This window comes from Leptonotus elevatus, chromosome 12, assembly GCF_054856555.1.
Source record: "Leptonotus elevatus isolate MCC_2025b chromosome 12, RoL_Lele_1.0, whole genome shotgun sequence".
NCBI classification, from domain to species: Eukaryota; Metazoa; Chordata; class Actinopteri; order Syngnathiformes; family Syngnathidae; genus Leptonotus; species Leptonotus elevatus.
In genome coordinates this window covers 13,124,300-13,148,728 of record NC_141250.1, presented here as the reverse complement: position 1 = coordinate 13,148,728, position 24,429 = coordinate 13,124,300, and the positions used below count along the sequence as shown (strand labels likewise).

Genomic DNA, 24,429 nt, shown 5'->3' with positions numbered 1-24,429 from the left:
CCGAGCCAAAATTGGCATCTCTTCTACTCTCGTTGGGCAAAGAGCAGCAGGCTGTTGGCTAAGGGTGTGGACAAGTAAAAGCCACGTTTCCACCAAGCGGTACAGTTCAGCTCAGCAGCCCCCCCTCCTCCCTCCAAATTTTTTAAATATAAAAAATAGTAATCTTAATTTTTCATTGACAACAAAGGTCCAAATAGTTTTACAGGACAAGCCCACCTTGCCATGAAGCCTTACCAATTGTGGCTTTTGGATTTGCAACAGTCATCGGTCCCATTTATCATTTCATTCCAAATATTTTTTAAATAATCAACCGATTAATCTTTATCTGATTTTTTTTCATCTTCCATTTAACAAAATTGGCTTTGGCTTGAAAAGAATAGTTGGGCTCTAGGTAATCATATAATAAATAGCAAATATGCCAGAACATATAACCATCTGAATAATTCAATTTAAGAAGAACGCAGGAGAAAATTTAAATAATGAAATATCTGAAGCATTATATTTGAATAATGATTGTGAGTGACTGGCAACCAGTCCACGGATAGACTCCAGGCAAGATTATTTTAGTTAACTAAAACTATCTAAATAACAAAAAAAAAAAAAATTGTTAACGAAATAAAAGAAACAAAAATGCATTTTTTTAAAACGAAAACTAAAATACGAAACTGTATTTTATTACATTTATAGTGAAAATGTCCTTAGTTTTTGTCATTGATAATTAATTTAATACATGAGCCTTTGGGGTTGATTTTAAATGTGATTTAAATATATTTATTTCAATATTAACCGGAAAAAGGACGTTTGACAGTGTATTGAACTCAACTGAAACGTACTCGCTTGGTGAAAACGGGTCTGAAGGGTACTTCAGGGGAATGCAGAGGCAGCGAAGCGAAATCCCGCAAAGCTGAAGAAGGTGAGGAAGAGGGTGAGTTTCGGGTGGTTGTTGCTCAGGTCGTCCCGCCCCTGTGCCCTACCCTCGAGTGTGATGGGGGGAATGATGCTGCTGCTGTGATGGTGGTGACCTTCTCTCTGCTCATTGGCTGATGGGTGTTGGGCGGGACTAGGACGAGCGACGGTGACGCTCAACTCTGCACCGCTCGAGCAGTCAAAACAATCTGGGAGTCAACAACACAGACGGGGAAATGCGGTTCTTTAGTGGCAGCGGGCCTCAGCCACCTCTGGTCTCATTAATTTACGATAGATTACAAAACAAAAGTAAAAGCTACGATCTACTACCGGCCTTCTATAGTGATGAAGGCGGAGGAATCTACAAGCACCATTTTGTCATGACTTTCTTGCAGAAGAGGCGGGTGAAGAAAGAATACGAAAGCAGTGAGACACAAACTACATGATGACAACTACAGAAAGTGACAGGAGACACCATTTTGCACAGTGCTAATGGTGTGACAGGATTCTTTCTCACTGCTCAGAGGACCAAAATAATGATTCAAATCATTTTCTCACCTAAAAGCTCCTTCTTGTGGCCTTTCACACGTTGGAAAACATCAATATTTGGATTACTTTCATATGGTGATAAAATGATGAGGACATAAATGGTCATTGATGAGCGTGCTGTCTATTCCCGTAGTAGCCTTACCCTCTCGCTTCCAGCGGTGTCGTCGGATGGAGGCGGTGGTGATGGCCGAGATGGAGATGCGCCTAATGGTGGGCGTCACTTCCACCTGCAGAACTTTGCGCCCCTGCGGTTCGTTGGGGGCGCTGTCTGGCAGCGAGTTCTTCATGGCGTTGCCCAGCTGACGGTTGACACATAACGCAAAGGGACATCAACGCGCCAGCCAATTAAATGACGCTGAAGGGTGCAACACAATGGTGCAACTGTGCTTAATTTGTCACTTACCAGCAGAGGCTGAGAGTAAAGCTCCAGTTGGGCTCTGTACAAAACGTCCTCCAAAGCTCCACGACCCATCTCCCACTCGCCATTGTATCTGGAAAAACAAACCAGACACACGACAATGTCAGACAATGTCAAAGATAACATGTTTTCTGGTAAAAGTCTTTGATGTTTGATTCACAAAGTCGCTGAATTATTTAGTTCTACTGCGGCTAAGAGTGACAAAGCAAGTTACTTGCAATCACTTTGAGTATTGTGGAACACTTAATTTCTGTGTTTCCATTTAAAATGTGTAATTTATATTGTATAGATATTAAATTCACTACATACACTGCAAATAATTGCATTAAAAATTTTTTTTAAATCAATTTGATAATTATATACTGTACATAATGAAAATCCCCAATTCAGCATCAATAATTTTAAATAATATATAACATTATTTTTAACATAGAAATTAGGTTTGTAGAAAATTATTTTCTAGTCTTTAATAAATATAAATAAAATGTTTCAGTGTCTTTTTTCATGAAGGACTACAGAAATCAGTGAACAGGTACTGTTGATATGCTGAAATCAGAGGATTTGGACAATTTTAAATTTAGAAATGTCACTTAAAGATTATTCAATTATTAAAATAGTTATTTAATAATTTGATAATCGTTAACTCAATTAATTTTGACAGTTCTAATTAAGGTGCCCCTCTAATTTCTTACTGTAATAAAAACATATCACTTGTGCTAAAATACTGTCAATATTGGACTTTACTTTCCAAGTAAAAAACACTATTGTATTAAATTTTCTGTGTACACATTAGGGATTTGACTACATTGATCTATTATGAGGGCGATGAGAAAATGTTTTTTTAAACCAATTTAAAGGGATGTTCTTCCACTGTTGGATTGACAAGAGGTAGTACCATGATAATTCTCATGAGTTCATTTATTTGATATGCCTCTTCCTAGTATCTGAATATTATCAAACCTAATAAGCATGAGTACATGAACACATTGGAGAAATCGTTCAAGACTCATTCAGTTTGATCCTGCCCCAGGAGCTACAGTACGGCGCTGTGTTCTCTTTATCTTCAAGATGGAAGAAAAACAATGAATTCATTTCCATTTAAAGAGGGCTGGGAATAACAATTCAGATGGATGTTCATTTTGGTTAGCGCCACCTCCTTCTCTTTAAGTGACACTGACTCATTAGGTTACTTATTAACCTAAATCCCAGCATGTCCTTCTCAGCCATCGCCACGATCTCTGCATGTATATGAAGCTTGACGGATGCATGTGAAAGCAGGGCATGGAAATGAGGTGCCCAGGATTACAACAAAAGAACATTATTTTATCTCTCTGCATACACATGTAGTCTGGGTCTGACCAATCTCCTGATTGCTGCAGTGCTTACTGGGGAGAAAAATCAAGCAGACAGTAGATTGGTCACACTGGCCTTAGAGCTTCACGCTAAGCAGCGGTGATTTGAGTCACTGCCCGATCAGAGGGGCCCCCTCGCGAAGGACAGGATATCGTAGGGGAGGCCGTAATCAGCTTTGCATCGGCCGTTCTCATGAGAGATGAAATCACCTGCTTCGCTGGCGAATTGCTGATGTAATCAGTCTGCGCTGAGACAAGTGTCTGCCCTTGGCGCTGCGATTGCGCTTGCCACATTGGGGAGCAGTCAAGTACACACACTGGTACAAAACTAAAAATGGATTGTTGTGCTTGACAGGTTTTAAATAACGCAAGATCGATTCCACTGAGCTAGTGACACACCGCACATTGGCCACAACATTAAGCACCAACAGTGAAAATCTCAGGAATCATGATAAAAGCAATGTCGCTGTCTGACAAGAATTCCCCAGACAGTGACGTCTCAAAGTCTAAATCTGGGATGATGTCACAATTATGACTATATGGCACCTTTGCTGGGTTCTGTGTAAATGATAAAGACAACCGGGTACTTGCAGGACCATCTAGTATGGCCCTGATGAGCATATTACGCAGGGTAGCTACATACTAAAAATGATTAAAGAATATACTGCTTTATCATTATTATAAATATTAAAAATACTACCGGTAATCTGATGTCGTGTAACATTCGAAAACATCAAACAGAAATGTCTTAAAAATGTATAATTGTGTGTGTTTTTTCCCTTTTATTTTATATGAAGATAAAATACATTGTATAGTCAAGTTAAAACCTCTAAGGGACCATCAATAAAAACTGACCATGGAAGAATTATGACTAGAATCTTGTAATCGATTGCGCAAGTGTACCTAATAGAGCGGTCGAAGAGCATAAAGACGACAAAAGGCCGAGACACTTACATGGCATGATAAACAGCAGTCAGCATCTGCACCATGAACTCAGGGTCCAAGAGCACGCGGTTGCAAGGCTCCCTCCAGAGTTTCTGCTGCTGCCGCGGGAAACCGCATACACACAACCTGAAGACGGCACACACGTACGTCGACAACAGTTGTAAGCATTATGTGCTCAATAGGAGGCTTGACTTGAGGCCTGAGCATTGTTCTGGCGCTCTACAATCTCCACAGTCAAACCGTGCCGTCTTTTTAAAATGAGCTCGCTCCAGGCATTGTCTGCCTGCTCGCAGCGTGGAAGTCTTTAGTCATTCCGAAATAGTGTGTGCACTGCAGTGGCGCCATTACTGGCCAAAGCCTCGGAGCTTAAAGACTCATCTTGAGAATCACATATTGATTCTCAATGACTGGAAAATAGTGCTGGAAAAATTTGAACGCAACATTCCCGCAGAAATTGTGTGATACGTGCAGCCACCAAGATGAAATGTCAAAGGAATTAATGAATTTAGGTGTTATAATGCAGATTTAAGCCACAGCATGTCTCCTAGTACAGCCAAACAAATATTACAGGAGTTTTCAAACGTTATAATTGTTATGCCAATTTGACGTAACTATCAGGTAGACACCTAAATGATTAATTTTGTGTTAGTTTTTTGTTAAAAGTCACAATATTACTTTTTAAAATAAAAAGAACAAATAAAAAAAAGAGCAGGCAAATTTTATCAGGTGAAATGTTACAAGAATAGTCATATTCGTACAAAATAGCGATATGAAATGTTAACAAGGGGGAAAAGTCATTTAAAAAAATCTAACTTTTGTTCTGAATAAAAGGGACTTTATTGTGGACTGTAATAACTTTTTTTCAGAACTACTTCCCTCATTCAAGTATGTCAAATTTCTGTGAGGAATCTGAGGATACATTACAATCATATTAGAGCTTTTAATTTGGTAGGGTGGAGTATTTGGTCAACTATGTTTATTTTACTGGCGCATCAGTCGTAAAATAGGTATGCATTTAAAAAACAAAAACAACAATTTATTACAAATTATTATCAGCACCCCCAGCAATGGCTAGTTGACCCCCAAGGATCAGGGAACTCAAGTTTGGCAACCCCAGTGCAATAAAATGTGAATATACAGACTAAGGGGTCGTGAACATCATTCTGGTATGACATCATTGTTGGAGAAAACCCAAAACGATAAATGTTTCAGCCGAGAAAAGTAATAGCCCACTTGTCCCAAAGAGGCTGTACATTTTGTACATTAAGTTGATATTGTAATTCTAATATTAAGTGCAATAAAAACGAGCACAAGTGTAATAAAAAAAAAAAATAAAGGAGTGTGCTGCAGGTACGAGGCAGCAGAAGAGATTTAATTCAATTTCGCATATATTTACATTGAAGATATTTCCGGTGTGTATTTTTTGTCCATGCGTGCATTCCTCACCGTGAGCTCATTCTGCAGACTGACTGATAGGAAGACAGGGGCATGTAGACCACAGCAGAGTTGTAACACAGCATGAGGAAACACAGCACCTCAAATCTGCAAATGCACATGAATGTCATGATGGATTAGAATCGCATCGCAGTATTCATATTTCAGCACAACTGAGCCAGGTTTTTATATCCTGCCATCTTAACAGAAACTGCACTCCACTGCCTATGAAAGTCAGCATTCTTCCACCTTGGAGTCTGTGCACGTTCACATCATTGCAGGAGGTCCTCAAGACACTATAATATAATCGACCATGTGTAGTGGAGGTAAACGACTGGCCGTGTATCATCACAGCGAAGCGTCAACTCTTGAGGGGCTTTGGAGTTTCTTGTCACAAACAATATTTCAGGCTGACAGATGCATTTTCACATGTGCTCAAAGGAAGGCCCGGTCTTGATCAAGTCTGCCTATTACGTTGTCCGTTCCAAGCAACGAGCGCACCTGTTCTGAGCCGTGAATGTCTCTCTCTGAGGGTGGAGGCCGCTGTACACCACTCGGATCAGGTCATGTTGACACAGAGCTCCCTCCGTCAAGGCCATGGAGCCCAGGCTTGAAGGCTACACATGAAGAAAACACAAATGCACTATGAATGCAAATGTTCAGTGGCATTTAAAAAATAAAGTGGTGCTTGACACAAGGTAATATGAGCGGCTTTCGACCATTTCTAAATCAACTACAGTAATTTCTGGACTATAAGGCGCACCTGACTATAAGCCGCGCTAGCTAAATTTGGGGAATACTCGAGTTGGTTGCATATATAAGCCGCACCCGGGTGTTTTAATGTTACCGCTACTTTTGTTTCCATAATGAGGGCACAAATTGTCTCTCTCTCGATCTGTCTCTCCTACTGCATTTGGGCTCACTTGGTTTGTTTTGCTCTGCCTGGTGCTCTTGCGCTTCCTTTGTAGTGCACCCCATTGTGATCTAATGAATAAGTCACACCTTTGTATTAGCTGCAGGGTGGAATGCAAGTGAAAAAAGTAGCGGCTTTTAGTCCAGAAATTACTGTAGTACTTAAGTGTGAGCACAACCCAGTAGGGGACAAGAGAAGGAAGGGGAATTTTGGCCAAGACCGAACGGGTTTGAATAACCTTGTTTGAGTACACCAGTCCCAGTTGGCCAAAGAATAATGCTGCCTCAATCCAACAAATTTAACTTTCTGGGTTACTTCAATCAGAAGAAATCAGAAAGTTGGGTCAAATTGGCCACAAAAGTTAGTTGACACAAAAATTTCTATCAAGTATAATTTATCCTTTATAACCATATTTGCTGCACACACTTTTTCGACAACAAATGTCCATGGAGATGAAGATGCCAAAGGTTTGGAGTCGCTTTAAGATGAAAAATGACAAAAAAGAAGTCTTATGTAATTACTGCAAAACTGAGCTGGCAGAGAGTGGAGACTTGAGTAATCGATGGACTAATCAATAGGATAACGATTCTAAAGGATTTGTGAGTGACAGTGTGAATTTATCCGCTTTTAGAGTGTATTTTCTTTCTTTATAGTCTATTTATAGCTTTATTACAGTTGCACTACCTGAAATATTGTATTACCATCTATTTTTTTTTAAATTGTATTAATTTTTTTAATAACTATTACTGTATATATTTGCACCAGGTTGTGAATGTACCATTCACTGACAATCAAATCCATTCTGTTTCTGATAACTCAGTAGAAACTAATTAGAACAAAAAGAGATTGCTATCACTAGGCCTCTTCATTGTGATGAAGCACACACTTAACATCACCCCTAAATTAAAGTGTTGTTTCTCTCTCTCTTCAGGACCTTGCACACTGAGGGAAGGATGGATTAATTTAAGAAGCGATTCAAGGGTATGCTAATGCCAGCAATGTTTGCTTTATTCTCAGCATGCATGCTCAAGCCTCTCAAGCTTACTGGTACGATTATAATTTGCCTTCCGCCTGCGTCGCACTCTGCCATCTTATCGAGCACCGCCGCACACGCGCATTCCGTGTCGTCATCGCAGACGAACGCATAATAAACTCTCGGAGCAGGTGGAAATGCACTCCTCTCTACGTGTGCTCTTTTCCAGGGTGTCATCTTACTAACTAACCCATGTTAATGAATGACTGGTCGTGAATCATCAGAGATGCCTCAGTGCAAGTGCAAACATTTCAGTAAATAAATTGTTTGTATTTTTTTAATCCAAAGTAGAAGAGGACAAGTTTGAAATTAAAGTTAAAAAACTGGATGGGGGACAGGGTTGTTCTCACCTCATGATAAATCGATGGTTTGGATAACGAGGGGATGGTGAAGGAAAGGAGCTTGCTGTTGCCATCTTTGTCCACAATCTCCTGATAAATGAAAAAGACAGAGAAGCCATGTCAAGAAAGCAATAGAGCATTTCTTTGAACAATCTGGTCCCTAATGCTCAATCACAGAAGTAAGTCTTCACAGCTTAATTAGCACGCACACTGCTGCAGGGCTGAAGTGAAGCTCAATGCTACATGGAGTCTGTCAATTACAAAAACAGGAATAAGTGACTTACCAAACTGGCAAAATGCCTAACAAACAGGTTGGGGCAAAACATCAATACCCCAATAAAATGCATTGCTATTTCACAACACAATACACAAACATCAGATATTGATGTTCATGCATGCCAGATCCACCACACCAGCATCTACCGAAACTCAGACACAATCTGTTTCCTCCTCAGGTTATTGAATCGGTGGAGGCTGGTGTCTCGGATCTCACGCGGCTTCGTCTGTCCTTCCTTCCTTTTCTCGGTCTCTCCGTTGGTCTCTTGAGGCCTCCCTGATTTTATGTTTTTTGGATTTGTTGGGGTCTGGATGTTTCTTGGGCTGGGGAGGAGTTCTGGTGGGGGGTGTCTGGTCGGTGCTAGATTTCACCTTCCTTGGTTTTCTTCGGTCCCCTCGGGTCTCCTGGTGTTCGATTTAGGTGAACGGTATGAGATTTTTTTTCTAATAGGTTTTCTGGTGAGCTAACAAATACACACACGCACGCACGCACGCACATACACATACTCACCCACACACACAAAAAAAAAAAAAAATGTATGTATGTATGTATGTATGTATATATGTATATATGTATGTATATGTGTGTATATATATATATATATATATTTAAAAAAAAAAAAAAAAAAAAAAAAAAAAGAGCAATGATGATGACATTTCCGAATGAACAATACTGAGCTCTTAAAAAAAAGAGAAAAAAAAAAAAATTTAAAAAAAGATATTGATGTTCGACTATGAGCTGTTGCACAGTTAAGAGAGTTTTTAATGTGATGTTTGGTGGTCTCCTCAATGTACTGTATATAACTGCTTGAACATTTTTCAACATTCATAGGACACATACTTGAAAAAGATGGTGCTATGTCTGTAACCGAATTGTTTATGCTGTGTTGTTGTGAAAAATGACCAGAAATAATAATTTTTTCTTCGGACAGGAAAAATGTATTGTTGCACTTCAATTATTTAATGGTATGTTTAATTTGCAAGACATCTGCAATTCGCCGTGAGTGGGTTTACTCCGTCGCATAATCGAATCATTATCATCAGGAAATGACCTAATATAGCTGGTGTCCGGCGGAATAATCACTTTTCAAAAAAAAAAAAAAAAAAAGTAACCACGTTTTTTGAGTCATTGCATCGACAAAGAGAACAAGCCATTTTCAACACTTTATATTGCACAATAATTTGTAAAAATAAGAGACCTATGTGGGGACTGACCATTAAGAGCTTTAATATATATATATATATGAAGGTCACAAAATTTGCAATATAACACCCCCAAAGACACAATCTATTCACATATATGTACAACAGCATGTTTTAAAATTTTCATCAAACATATTAGATATTTGCTATTCATCCTTTGCTTGTAAACCAGCTCAAGAGGATTATAAACATTTGTTTCTAGGGTCTCTCAGCATGTGAAGACCGATAAGAACATTGTTATGATTGCATCATCAGATCTGCGCTTTTCAAAGTGTGAAGAGGATTTGGGGGGGCTAAACAAATTTTCGCTATGTTACAAGGCAAAATGGATCCATTTGAGTTTTTACAGTAAAAGAGGGGACAAGAGTCTGGATGGAGTGAGCAGAAAATCATCACAATCAATTTGTTAATAAGGACCAATACCGGTAAGCGGATTTTAGGATTGCAGTAATTTGAAGAGAGAAACACCAATAGCTTTATTAAAACCACCACTGATTCCTATCTATATTTTAGTAGACTATGATGCCAAACAGGTTCAATTCCTCCTGACACTGTTAGTCCATTCCTCATTGGTATGTGCTTGCGTGTGGCATGGCGAAGAATCAAGCTGTTTATCACAGCCCAGGAATGAATAGAGTGGCATGTGCGTGTGAGGCATACTACATGTGTGTAGAAAGAGAGGAATAAATTATGCATGTATGTACTTTTAGCAGCATCGGCTGAAATGGAGTGCTATCTATTGACATGTCTCTCTCCCTCAATCGACTCTTCGCACATTTTCAAGGTGAGCTTTCCTGGTGATGCAATCTAACCGCGGCCCATTAGCTGGGGTTTTCCCTCCCTGTAGGTTGTCTTTCAGGTCATAGAAATGGAGCACCTGTCTCGGAGCTTAACGGTGTTTTACTATGCCGCTTGGAACTTTCCACATTAGATCTCTATTCAGCTTCTAACCATTTAAGTGGACCAAAATTGTTGTTGAAAGACATTACACATTTACTGTCACTCATCAGAATGCTGATTCATCCTCAATAATGTGAGTCAAGTTCGGGTCGGGTTGCGTATAAAGTTTTGAGGAAAAAAATAACTTTGTTCAATTTTGGGATAAGGTTGCGAAGTGACACCCACCAGGTTGTAGATGCCCAGGAGGAGGGCCTCAATGCAGCCATTGCTCTGACGATCTCTGCTGGCCGTGACTCGAAGATACACCCACACCAGCTCGGGCAGAAACTGCATTGTGAAACGCCGCAGGCGGTCCTCGGAGCTGCGGTATAGCTCGAACAGCTGGTGACACACGGGCTCCAACAGCTGGATGGATGAAAACGGACATGTGTAAGAACATATGAATCTGTGCCTATGGCTAATGCGCTGATCTGGTGAGGTTGAATGCACGCTGGTCACTCTTTTTTTTCCAGTTCGAGTATCATAGCCTTCAACCATGGATGCGCATCCTCTTGATATAAGCGAGTGAGGCTTGGGGGCAAAGTCTAGTCAATGATGGGAGGTGTGGAGGAGTAAGGGAGTAAATCACCATAATGAAAGTCAGGAGGGTCTTAGAAGGAGCAGCCAGCGTTCTACTGTTTGGACCTTTTAGTGGTGATTAACTCTTTAGTCCAAAGAGCACTCTTATGTACATGCACATAATTTTTCTCCCAACGGGTCATTGACATCTGTCCATTTTGTACATACACACACACATGCAAACGTCCTGTCTCTATTGGATCACTAATGGGATTGCACAGGCAGCTCTGAGATTTTGAATTAAATTAAGTCTGCGGTTGGTTGATATGAAATTTGACCATGAAGGAAAAGCGAGAAAAAGGGCTGCCATGATAATTGGATTCTCCCACTGAATCACTAGTGTAAAATTAGAGTTCCATATCAATGAGTGTCTCTGGCCTTTCATCAGATTGTCTTCAAGTGACACATACAAAAAATGTAGAAGGTGAATTTGCTAGCACAGAAATCACAGGGGGAAAAAAAACATAGCTTCACATTTTTTTGTATTAATTCCATCAGAGTCAAACGCCAAAAATGTTTACGCACTGATGTTGCACCAAAAAACAACAACAACAAAACACAGTGAGCATCTCAAGGGTAACCTCCACAACTTGTTTTGCTTTTTTTGGTGTGTTATTTTGTTTTTGCTAACAGAGAGGTGTTCCAATGATGGCAAAGAGAAAAAAAATTGATGGCAACCATATAATTGGAACGTAATTGCAATAGAGGTACAAAAGCTGGACATGTGTCTATATAGTTAAAGGAACGATAAGTCAACAATTAAAACAAGTAATCTTCCTCTCCACATTTGTTTCCATAATGCCAATGAGCAGGGAACCCAATTTTGATCTTCTTAGACTTGTCTGCCAATTAAGAATGTTATAATGGTACTTAAAACATTGTCAGTACAGTTAATTCGAGCCATATAATGGAGACTAACACTAGAAGATTTTTATTAGATTATTTTGTTTTCTGTTTACATTATTTTCTATGGGAATTACTGTTCCATAAGAATAAATTGTAGGTAAACTTGACCCAGGGAACTGATAGCTTTGGATTACTGTACAATGCAGTATATAGGGAAAAAAGCTCCTGGTGTGTTTACCACCATGTTTAATCAATTGGACATTTTACACCGATTCCTATACATAAAATATTGGACACTGAATTTCAGCTTTTGTCTAATTTCATCTCGCATTACTATGTGTATTTGCTATTATGCGTCACCTCGTTGCCCGGATCCTGGATGACCCTGTACAGCGCTGGCACCAAGGATTTCTTCAAATGAAGGCTGCCGGCATAACTTGAGAGTTGGGTATCTGGTAAGGACTGGGCAAAAGTGGAAAAAAAGAAAGAAGAGAAAACAGTGTCAGTTTGAGTGATGATGACACATGACGACATTTTCTTAAAATACTACCGGCGCTATGACGCAAGGAGACAGCAGCATTTCACCATTTACATACATTTAAAACAGAATTTAGTCAAATCGAGAAGATGCTCCAGTCTCTGAAAATCAAATCAGTTAAACATTTGATATTCTTTTCCCCTTGTGAGACAGGGCAGAATAATGGCAATGAAAAATCGCCTCTCATTGACGGCAATGTCAAAAGCATTCTGGAATATGTGAAGAAATCAGTGACAGGATCCTATAATTGGCCATGGTGATGAAAATGGATCCACTCAAGAAAAGGAGTTCTTGACATCAAATTAGAAGAGGCAGATTGAACCTCAGAGTGCAGCCTTTTGTACGATCCATCACAGCGTGCTGCTCTTCACCACTCACACAATGAGTCATGCCTTTTTCACATTTTCTTTCTGTTGTAACCGTGGCCATAGCGGCTATCTCTTTCTTAATGCTTTATTCAGAATACAAAACTCTAAACTGCTCGTGGATGTATTAATTCAGGAGAAACTACCATTAACGAAAAATTGCAAATGTTCATGAATGCCAAACCTTGACATTGTTTTTTGCTTAAATTACATACAGTGTGTGTATGTATGTGTGTGTGGTCTTATTTTTGTTGCATAGTGGGGCCAACATTTCGGCATTTCACAGAGTTGTGCCCCTCCTGTCCGTGTGGGGCCATTTTGCTGGGCCCCACAAGTTTAGACCTCTTTTTGAGGGTCAAGACTTGGTTTTAGAGTTTAGGTTTAAATTGTGTTATGGTTGAGGTTACGGTAAGGAATAGGGGTAGACAATCATTTTTGATGGTTGGGGTTAGGGGGAAGGGGCTAGGAAATGCATTATGTCAATGAGATGGCCCCACAAAGATAGTAAAACAAAAATATTATAATAATTAAAGAATCCAAAGATCTGTAAGGTTAATGATCAATTAATAGGAGTTACAACTGAATCGGCAAAAGAAGATGGTACTACCTTGAATTCCGAGAGCCATTCTTCAACAACTCCGCGCTCTGAACCCAGCATCTTCTTCAGAGACACCACACAGCTGCCTGGTGAAAAGATAAGAAAACGTAAACACCCAGTTGACGTTGATGAAAGCCACTCAGTCAATAATATGCCTGTATTTATACATCGGGGGGGATCGCAAATAAATGCCTGTACAGTAAATAAATGTTTTATAATGGAAACTGTATGACCCAGGTTGAAATGGATGGTATTCACGATTCAGCTATACAGTATGTTTAAGTAACATTGTCAGAAAAAAACGAATAATAATAACTAATTATAAAACATTCTTGTACCCTTATTTTTATTTCTGATAACACCTCCAAATAAAATAGAAGAGGAGATAGTGACTCACAGCATGCCGCTGGCCGCACTGTTACGTAACGCATTGCTGACCTCACCTGTCACCATGCATCAATGAGTAACAACCATCGCCGCGGCATCCATATGGGCCATCCCCCTTTTGTGGTTTTAAAAAGTCAAGGTTTCAATAACCGCGGAAACTGTACGTAAGGTAATGAGCTTTTTTTTAGGGGAATCCAAAGCAGACAACGTACCACTGCAATATGATTGGCTGCTTGCAGAGTTAATTATGAGAGGCCAGATTCCCTTTTTTTAAACATGGTGCCAGCGGGTACTAGTTAGCCCCAAAGGACAACATGAGTAGCCTACAAGTATGTTCTAAAAATATCAGTTTAGGAGACACTGTGACTTACTAAGAAGAATTAAAACAGAATAAAAAAATTAATTGTTTTACTTAAAATAATACATGTTTCTTAATGAACCAAACATTCGATATTTTGTTGAAAAATAGTATCGATTGTGGTCAATGGAAAAAATGCTGTTTTTATTGACCCAAATATTTCAAAAAAGGACATTTTTAGAGCTGGAATTTTAATACCATAAATCATGATACAGCAACATCTTTGCTCACGGTTATCATACAGAACCAAATATCATCCCATACCTAGTTATGTTATGTATATACTGGATTGTTAAATACTATAACAATATACATCAAGATACAGTGGAGTTTAAAACAAAATTGAAGGGATATTATGACACAAAATACAGAGAAATGAAAATAACCCAGGCAGGATGGACAGAGGCAAACTAAATCTATCTGAAGGTGCATAGCATCCAGGTACATAAAAAAAAATGGACGCACACAACAATGTGGAGCAAGCACAAAGGTGGCTATAACTTTTCTGTTCTTATTTAATACTTGTGTGCCGGGAACTTGTTTACAATGCCCGAGAAGCATCTGATATAGTGCACGCATACCAATAACCACCACCTTCCAAATACACTCAGTATATGCCCGATTATGGGATGTGTCTAAACGATTATCTTCAGTGATAATCCTATGATGAGTTACAATGGATTTTTCCTCCTCATCTGAACTGCTCGAAAAACAGTTGGGACTGACAATCGTAAACGTAATTCAGTCTGATATTCCTGTCACAAATCAATAGTGAGTGTAGCAGAACAACAAACTCAAAATTCGTTAAGATGCTAAAAATCCGTATGTGTGTATCCGGCTCAAGACTGCACACTAGTTCACCAGAGAATTTGTTTGCAAGATGAGTTAGGTGAATACTGTATGCCTTTTGTTTTCTTACCTCGGTGAGCGACAACTCAGATCTCCACAGGGAGCGTCGAATGGTTTCCAACTATGTCACACATCGTTGAAGGTCACCTGAGAGAAGCGCAGACATGATCAACAATTAGCAGAAACATGCCTGTGTTTTAAATAATTATTTAACTGGATACACACAGCTGGCAGAGACAGCAGATGAAAAAGTCTTATTTTCAACTGACACTGTGACTAATACAAATAAATAACTCGTTTCTGACTGACTGAAATACTCCGACAGGCAAATATTGTGCAGCTCTAGTCGAGTGGTAGGGCGACTGCATCAGAGGTTGGCAGAGAGCATATGTCTATGGCGGAGAGAGTGTGCTTGTATATTCAACTATCGCCACCACAGTGTAGACTCCAAACAAAACAAAAATCTGACATCATTTAACCCCTACTTACTTCAATGTGTAAATACATTTGGAAAATCGTGAGCCTAATAACATTGAAGACATATCAACGAATTGCCTGAATTGAAATGAGTTCACTATGACGACTACTACTCCTGTTAGTTTACTAATGTTTGTGCCTGAAGGTGAGACAATGTACACAGAGACTAAAGTAAACAGATGGTTGCTGTGACTCTTTGAAAAGCCCTCTACTCACGTTAGACAAGTTTAGCATGAAAAAAATGGGTGTTGGGATGCTAAAAATAACTCAACTGTAAAAGTCAGGAACATGTTGAGTTTCGGGTCAAAACCGATGAGTGAATTATTTGCATTGAAAAGTACTTATTTTGAGAGATGGCACAGGAGAAGCCGCTTATACTAATATTTTTTTTACCAAATCAGGACTCAAGCGAAAGAGCGTATGTCGCTTATTCCTTGGATGCACACATATCTGAGCACGTCAGCTGATCAAGTATTTAGGAAGCAACCTTGTGTTAATCTAAAGGGCTCTTACATAGAAACGCACCTCAAAGGAAAGTGCAGAGAACCAGTTACGTCTGTCTACTAGAGTTGAAGCGCATCCTATCTAGTGAGAGCTCTTTTTTCCTGTCAGCCCAAACCACCCATTTAGCTTTGATGTTAAATATGCTAACTCAGTCAGTAATAAGGCTAAACATCAAAAAAGCACATTATGTTATCAGAATAACACACTGGCATTAACATTGAGCATAAAGCACCGCTGGTCATGTGAGCAGCCTCAAAAGCTTTCTTTGCGTGATTGAGGACTATGCCGTATTTTAAATGTATGTTACATGTACAGTCATTATTTGAAACACACATTTTGAAGGTGGGTCAAGTTGTGGTCGTGGATGGGTTCACCTAAGTGTTATTTAACAGTTTTAGTTCGTCATAGAGTGGCTGGAGCACATCCAAATCTGCCTTGAGAATAAATCATTCAAAAAAGACTCACTGTGGCAAGAACATTTGGTTTTCTGTTGTGTTCACAACAGCACCATATTCAATTATGTTGGGGGGGGGTTTCAGCCGCCCCGGCAAGCCATTATCCCAATACAGTATTTAGCTCACCAACGAGCTGTCACTGTTAAAATACCACCACTATGATTATGTCACACACATAAAGGGGTCCGACAAATGACAATACGCAAACTTCCCTAAATCGGCCACACTTTCAATATACAAGATTGGCTTATTGTCTACAGCAGTGTTTACAAAGGACTAGCAAAGGACCAACCCATCCTGTTTACCATACTTCAAACTCTATTACAATGGCATTAAAAAAAACATACTGCTAAGTAGTGCACATAGTTGGAACAAAGCCAACTAATGGACATCAGAAGGCAAAATGTGTTATTTCTTTGTTGATGTGTAGTCTCACTAGTGCAAGGCTTTCCATTGAAACAGCCAACTGTCTTGAATATAATTGATGCAATTAGGAATCCACTATAGACGCAGTCTTATCACAGAGTTGTAAACACACAATGGATTGGATACATCACTAAAACACTTAGACAACAGATTCAAGTACCCAATTCGGTTCAGTCCATTTAGTGCCTTTATAAGATTAAATATTTCAAGTCACCAATTTACAGCATGTTCTTAATGGCCACAGTAAGGCAGCAAGAAAATGGTGCGAGACAGCAAAGTGATGACTATGAAGTAGTAGTACAATACAGTTGTGGCCATAGCTAAGGTACAGTAATGTCATGCATTTTAATGTTGGTCTTCCATCCTCAAATGTTAGTTGCTCACTGAAGCGTCACTGAACCCTGTTCAGCCAGGGTTCACTTCTATTCGTTTTAGAATTAGTACTGGCTGGTAGCATCATCTTTTGCCAACGAAATAGCACTAATGGCAACCAGAGTCAAGCTAAACAGGTATAATACAGTGGAAAAGCAGTATGCAATTTAAAAATGAGTATGATATGTGAATAAGCTAAGTTCAACTTAATTAAAAATAAATAAATATAATGAATACAACGCAATAAGTCAATTTCCTCATAGCTTACTTGTAGATACTGAGTGGGTCTGCCGCCAAAAATCGAAGAATACTCTATTCATTACACATACACACTGATGATGCAATTCTAGTTCTAACACTAAGTAACTCATTAAACCAGGGTGTTCAAACTCTGGATAAACCAAGACAGAGACATTGTCGACCCAAGCTGCAGTTAGGCGGAAGAGACTTTACCAGAAATGATCTTTAGAGCGAAACCACCCCTTCTTATGACTTTTGTTGGGACAATTTGCCTAGTTTTGAAAAATCCTGGACTCGCATCTTTATATTACTTACACACCTATTTCACAGACTGAATCTGGATCGAGATCTTGGTACTACCATATCTCCTCAAGTAGGAGCCTCCACTTTAAATCTGAAATTACTGAGCACTTCAACGTTAACCCAAAAATAATTAGTGATTGGATAAAATCAAGTATAGAACAATCTGAAAGGAAAGCAAGGAAGTCAGTGAGGAGTTCTCTCCTCCAAACAGGAAGGCCTGAGCTGAGATTCAAATTTGAAACCTCCCAGAGCTTTAAGTAAAACGTGATAATAATGATACATTTATTAGTAATTACTTAAAAACATGCATCATAGATATTTAGGCCAACACCTTTAAAAATAGCTGGTACTACTCTGTGCAATAGTTAAATATAATACCACCACCACTATATACACAAGGTACTAAAAAGAACTGAATTGCATTGAAGGAGATTTCTCTCAAGAAGGACTATGTTAGAAACCCAAAAGAGCGGTGCCAAGTTTCAGCAGGCCAACATTGCTTTTTTCCCCAAGGTCATCTGAGCTCACTCAACCATGAATTATTGAGCATGAGCAAGTTGTGTGCCGGTTTGTGCCACTTCAGACTATCCTTTTTTCTTCAAATGAATATCCAACCAAAATCTATCATCACATCAAGGTACATATATAACTAACAAACAACATGCATATGTATTCCTGCAACTCAGAGGAAACCGTGAATCTCTCATCCTTTCTTGGTGCATGCTTATTTGCCAAGAGGTCTTCGAGGAACACCCACACACTAACAGTTCATCCAAACACTTTCCTTAGGAAGGAGGATTACCTCCTAATACGCGACCACGGTGAAACCGACGGCTGTAATCGCCGCCCCGTCGGCCTCTCTTAATTGTTACGAGAACCAGCCACTCGGCGGCGAATTGGGCTGTCTGGAATAGAAAGAGCTTTATGAATAGCAAATTCAGCTGTGTAGAAGGATTGGTCTTAATTTTTTAAGGAGATCCATGCATTACAAAGGAGGACAGGTACAAAGTCTAAACCACATGCTATTGAAGTTTGGCTAAGCAAATGTCATCAGAGAGTGAAGCACAGTCAATATGTTCCTGGGCAAATCAATGATTCTCCCCCAGGACACAATAAATTACATATTTGGGCGGGCTAAATATATCCTGAACTTGTTCAGCAAGAATGACTGAAAGGCACAAAAAAAAAACCCACACACACACACACAAAAAACAGACAGTGATGGCAATGTGTGATACAGACGGAGAGAAGAATCATCTCCACTCTCAGCATCATCCTTCCCTCAATGCTCATAGGGCAGGCGAGGGGAACTGAGGCGTACGCACATCCAGGGCTAAAATTAGCAACTGCAGCTGCAGGGCCAGACGTGTTGGGATGGGCCCATGTTGCAACACACGATCCCTCCCTCTTGCGCACACACGGTACACACAGGGTTCCACCAATTAGACAGGGCGAGCCACAACAAACATGCAGATTGCAGAGAGACTGAGAGCGCAGGTGAACACCAGCAGCATACTGCCTCAGCTTGAGACTTTCATAGAAGACTTGAATGTAAACACTATGTGTCGTGGCATATGCATGCACAGTGGACAATGTTCTTAGCATGTATTAGCTCCGAGTGAGGGGAGGGATATTGTTTGGATTTCCGTTTGTTAGGCAAAAAATGTATCTTCATGAAACTCTGTGGTGAGCTGGAATATGTGCCCAGCGAGTACTTGCCTTTTTTTTTAATAAGGTTCTCGATAAATGTATTGAAATGCGATGGGAATAATAATCAATGAACTGATTGTTTAGAATTCTTTCCATTCCATCGTGCTAATTTTGATCACTGTAATTGTGTCAAGAAGCAATTGAGGCAAAATGGAGTGCAGCAACGGCGCTGTTGACTCGGTCGCAACTAGCTTGCCGTTGAAAGAAGAACGTGACATTAGGCATGTGGAGATGAGCTACATCCATGTTATTTAAGCCCCAAGAAAGCACCATTATTTTGCCAAGAACAATACTGGGATGGGAAGAATAATGTATTTTCACTGTTTGTCACAGTCAACTTGCAGCGGGGCAAAGCAGGCCAGCGGGATCCATGAAAAGGAGCTGAAAAGACTTGAAAACTCATGACTTTCAGATAGGCCGGCTTTGTTGGCCTTGGTGGATTCTGTGCTCTGTTGAGCACTAATCTTACTTTAAAAGATCTGTTTATATTGGCGCTAAAGAACCCATAAAGACCATAGATCAGGCATTAAACAATGCTGCAAATGCTTGTCTGTAATAGACATGACACAAACTAGAGATTCAAAGACCCCCCCAAAAAACAAGTATTTTTAAACAGATCTCAAGCATTCACGAGTCTTATGCATTCAGATACCTTAACAGCCAAGAGTGTGGATGAATGCTGCAATAAGTGAATATGAATATTGGGTGGACTAAAGACTAAATTGTCCATAGGTGGGAATGTGAGTCGGAATGGTCATTGGTCTATGTGTCCAATCGAATGTGTGCCCCATCTCTCGCCCAGTTAGCTCCAATTACCCATGAGGACCTAATGCGGACAACAGATAATGGATGGGATGGGATGGATAAAGCTCATACACAACACCCAGTGAGTCAGATCCAGACATCATTCCAACCCATGGCAACCTGAAGTGAACTGTACTGACCTGTTGGGTGGAAACATGGAAGACAAGAGTGCTGGGTATTGTAAAGATGCAATTGATTCTCCATTTCCCTCAATAAATAAATCATAGCATGTCTAAGCCCAGAGTTTACCCATCATTTAACATTAGACTCAGTCATCATAAATAATCAACCCGATGATACACATTTGGGGGCGCGAGCGGCATTGCTGCGACACGGGCTGCCAAGCAAGCCTCAACAAAGGTTGACCTTGAGCATGCCGACCACAAGGCACAACACAGGCTTTTAAATCGCAAAAGGGATAGCTGAGAGCGACGGGGGAGCACAAAAGGAGTGGGTGCATACTCAGTGCTGGTCCTGAGAGCACAGCGTCTTGCATTAAAACCATGATGATGAGATTTACATTTTGGCTCCACAAAAGTGCACTGCGGCTGGTGTAAATACTAGCGTAACAATGACAAAATGCCCTCAGCAACTAACTGTAGCCAAACTAATAAGCATTAGTGAGACCACTCCCGATGTTATTATCCTTTTAATGCTCCACGTCGCGTTCCAGAGCACGTTTGTTAACAGGCGCCGCGCTCCCCAGTGCTCTCTCCTATGCTTTCCTTCCACGTATTTCCAATCCCATCTGGACATCAAATAGCTGGCGCTAATTCAAAGGCTCCATGGATCACCCGGGCTTTGGCGACAGTTCAACTTTGGACTGACAGGGAGTCGTGACCGGCAGAGCGTGCCGGCGAGAACGGAGTGGAGGGTGATGCCTGATGATGTTACCTAACACTGACAACCCTGTCGCATTAAAATTGGTTTCTGTGAGCGCCGGGTAGGATGTATTAAATCAAATATCGCGCACCTTCTTTATTGGCTTTACGGCAACACTTATTTGGACAGAAAAAAAAGTTGCTTTAACATGGGTGGTTAAGAGAAAGAAAATGGGTGAATAATGTATTTACATGACGCTATGTTAAGGCTGGGTCTACACGTTTTAATATAGCTTTACAAAATAACTTTAAGAGGTTGTCATTTATCAGTGAATACACCTTTTCGGATTGTTGTTTCCTGTTTTCCATTGGGACCTAACATCCATCCATTTTCTGTAACTGCTGTGTTCTACCATTTTTCCACCATGGACCGGTTTCATGTTGTTCGAACATATTTTTACAGATCAGCATAGAAATAAATGAAAGCAAATGATTAAATACACAACACAGCATAAAAGTGAATATGGTTGTTGCAATTAGCGGGATGCCTGTGTCTGTTTTTCTTCAACGAGCTACTCCCATCTTAAGAGGATTTGTTCTTTCTTTCAAGAAAATTTCTAAGGATTGCCTTTTAATGCCGAGTGTTTGGGTTTGGTGTGCCAAAGCAGTTTTGACGGCTTCATTGCCTCATTTGCCAGCCTGTCACAACATATTACGCAGAAAGGGTTTGGTGCCTGCAAGTCAACTTGCAATAAATCTGTACTTTAAGTAGGACTACTGATCTTGTCTCTTAAATACAGCTTTTATTTTTCTTGGAAGTTGTTGGCTCTTCTTCTGTCTATTATTTGCCCTGTTCCTTTTTTCTAAGAAGCTTGTGTTGAGTTTGTGGGCTTACTTTGTCCGGTGACCAAAATGAGTGTTTGTAGATCACTAAAATTACTAAAAGAAAGGACAGTGCAAGAACAAGATTTTGGATAAATCGATTTTTAAAATGCTTTAAAACTGTTTTGAAATCAGAACAATCTTTAGGGAGAGAGACTGATAGGTTCCACTAATAAGTTTATTTATGTATTTATTTTCCCAACCAAACAGTCCTGGCTGTAACCAAGGACTTTGGGACCAGACAGTCATTGAACTGTTTGCTCTTGGTCTCGGACATGTGCTTTCTGGATGCTCTCATTGATGTACTTACAGGTATCAATCAATTATGCACTCTGTCATTTAATCTAGAGTATTTTATGCTTCATTGCTGGGCATCCTGACAGAAAGATAATCAAAGAATGGCTGCTGCTGTGCAGATTGTAGTGGCAGCCAAAACACGGCCAGGCATGATACATGGCAAAGCAGTGAGTCACATCCAGCCGACTGTCAAGCATGTGCACGCAACCTGCCGAAAATGATTCCACTATGGCTTTTATGCGCACCAAAAGCACATTTAGAGGCAAGGGGAAAAAGACTAATGCAAATTCTGACACATTCAAAGATAGAAGCGCTTCACAGGTAAGGTGCGCATGATGTCTTGGAGTCTCTTATCTGAAAGCTCTCAGGAAGAGCACACAAAAAAAAAATCACATTTGACTAGTTTCTTCCAATGTGGACGTCGTAGGGGACCATCAGTGGGCTTGAAGCTTGTGTGATCCGCTGCGTCTATGGGGGCAGGCGCAGTGGAAAACAGTCCCCGCTACTAATCCATGTCAGCTAATTACAGCTTTGATCCTTTGGGTGAGCGAGTTGCCACAGGAAGGAGGGAGCCAATGCACTTCGGCGCTTCATGCACATTGTTTTGTTTCCGTTAACTCTGTCGCACTACAATCACACCTGTGTTACACTTTTGCACTGTTGTACGCTGTTGATTCAGTCTGCTCTCAACAACCTGTCCATCCATTTTCCATGAATTATTAACCGGTTCAGAGTTGTCGGGAGCTAGGACTGTATCCATTCCCAGCTAACTTTGGGTAAAAAGCTCACACTCGCATTTTCATGCATCACTGTGTGGTAACTGACCCTAAATGGAAGTCAGGGCAAAGGATCCAATTCACCATTGTTGACTAACACGGAATGAGGAGGTAGTATGAGAAGCCATAACAGTAGTGGCGCCAATGTGCAAAGGAATGCCCGAAAGACGAGACAGGGGTGTGACATTTTACATTACACTCGTGTCTCCCGCCCTGTTGTAATAACACAATCATCACAGCGCAACGAGTGCAGTATGTTATACCTCACACGTCTATACAGGGTTCCCCCACAATTAGCGCTGTCAAAATTCATCGATAAGTAATCGATTATCAAATTCATCGACAGCTATTTGAATAATCGAGTAACTGTTTGGAGCCATTTTTTTTTCCAAAATTGTCCCAATCCTCAGATTTCAGCAAATCAACAGTAATTGTTCACGGATTTCTGTAGTCCTTCATGAAAGATAACTGATCATCTTCATTGTTTAATCAGAATAAGGCATTTGCAACCATCTGTTATTTACTTCAGAAAACAATAAAGAAACCGGTAAAATAGTAAAACATTAGTCCCCCCGTTTTTTTTTTTATCACTATACGAATAAAAAGTGTGAAATAAACACCAATCACTGGTTAATAAACAGTAATCAGGAAAAATGCTTTTGCTATACACTTCAATGTCAAATTCTAATGAATCAGATCAGTTGAATAATGGATTATAAAAATATTTCACCGTGACAGCACTACCCACAACAATATTGCAATTCACCTACGGCGGCCCTGCTATGTCACAGAAAGCTGCAATTTATATATTTTTTTGATGGATTTAGTCTGTATTCTTTCTACTGTAATGCCCTCACATTTGGGAAAGGAGAGCCACAAACACCAAGGGAACAGTAAAAGAAACAAAAAGCACATTTACGTGCAGATTCGCCATTGTTTAAAACCCAAATCAGGTAATTTTAATGTTTTTCCAGCCAACTATTAAAATCGGCATCGGCCTAAAAAAAAAAATCAACGCAATGGGCCATAGTTTCTTAACCCTCGCTTTGAAAGGGGACTGTGGGATGGTGTGTTGCTGTAGGAAAGCAAACATTTGCGGCAATATCCAGCTCCGCGGCCTCTGCATAAAAGGCAAAGGCGGATAAATGACGACTCAGATGTAGCAATTTTGTCTTTTGTAAAAGAGGCTTTTACCTTTTACTGCGTTCTCAACAAGAACCAGTGAGCTGCAGTGATCTTGTTTTATGCGGTACGTACGTTTAATGTGAAGCGCTTTCATCAGCTCTTACGCTATCAACAAAGGAAGATTTATTTTTGAAACCTCGCCATAACAGCCCCCCCTCCCCCCCCAATTCATTTTGAAAGGCCTGCTAAGCACGGGTGCCATTTGTCACTGGGCGGGAGGAGATGCAGAGAGACAGATTAAATGGGTAATTGGGAGTTTCTGTTCTAAAATAGTCTGCTGTCCTAGTGATAGTCCCAAAACACACAACCACAGAGACAAGAGAAAGGGAGGTGGAGGAGGGGATGATG

The 24,429-nt window shown here is 40.1% G+C and overlaps 1 protein-coding gene across 4 annotated transcripts in view; it reads right to left on the bottom strand.

Moving 5' to 3' along the window:
- Window positions 1–24,429, bottom strand: part of LOC147164633 (hyccin 2) — a 34,009-nt gene that overhangs the window by 7,332 nt on the left and 2,248 nt on the right. The window contains exons 2-13 of one of the 4 annotated variants that reach the window (XM_086090733.1): window positions 14,900–14,976; window positions 13,245–13,321; window positions 12,095–12,196; window positions 10,496–10,675; window positions 7,901–7,981; window positions 6,106–6,221; window positions 5,617–5,712; window positions 4,180–4,296; window positions 1,859–1,946; window positions 1,598–1,754; window positions 1,465–1,485; window positions 975–1,115 (exon numbers count right to left, since the gene is read on the bottom strand). In XM_086090733.1, coding sequence (XP_085946859.1) covers window positions 975–1,115; window positions 1,465–1,485; window positions 1,598–1,754; window positions 1,859–1,946; window positions 4,180–4,296; window positions 5,617–5,712; window positions 6,106–6,221; window positions 7,901–7,981; window positions 10,496–10,675; window positions 12,095–12,196; window positions 13,245–13,295 — 1,150 coding nt within the window. In that variant the 5' untranslated portion in view covers window positions 13,296–13,321; window positions 14,900–14,976. The remainder of the gene's footprint in view (window positions 1–974; window positions 1,116–1,464; window positions 1,486–1,597; window positions 1,755–1,858; window positions 1,947–4,179; window positions 4,297–5,616; window positions 5,713–6,105; window positions 6,222–7,900; window positions 7,982–10,495; window positions 10,676–12,094; window positions 12,197–13,244; window positions 13,322–14,899; window positions 14,977–24,429) is intronic. The other 3 variants (XM_086090735.1, XM_086090734.1, XM_086090736.1) reach the window with 3 other exon arrangements.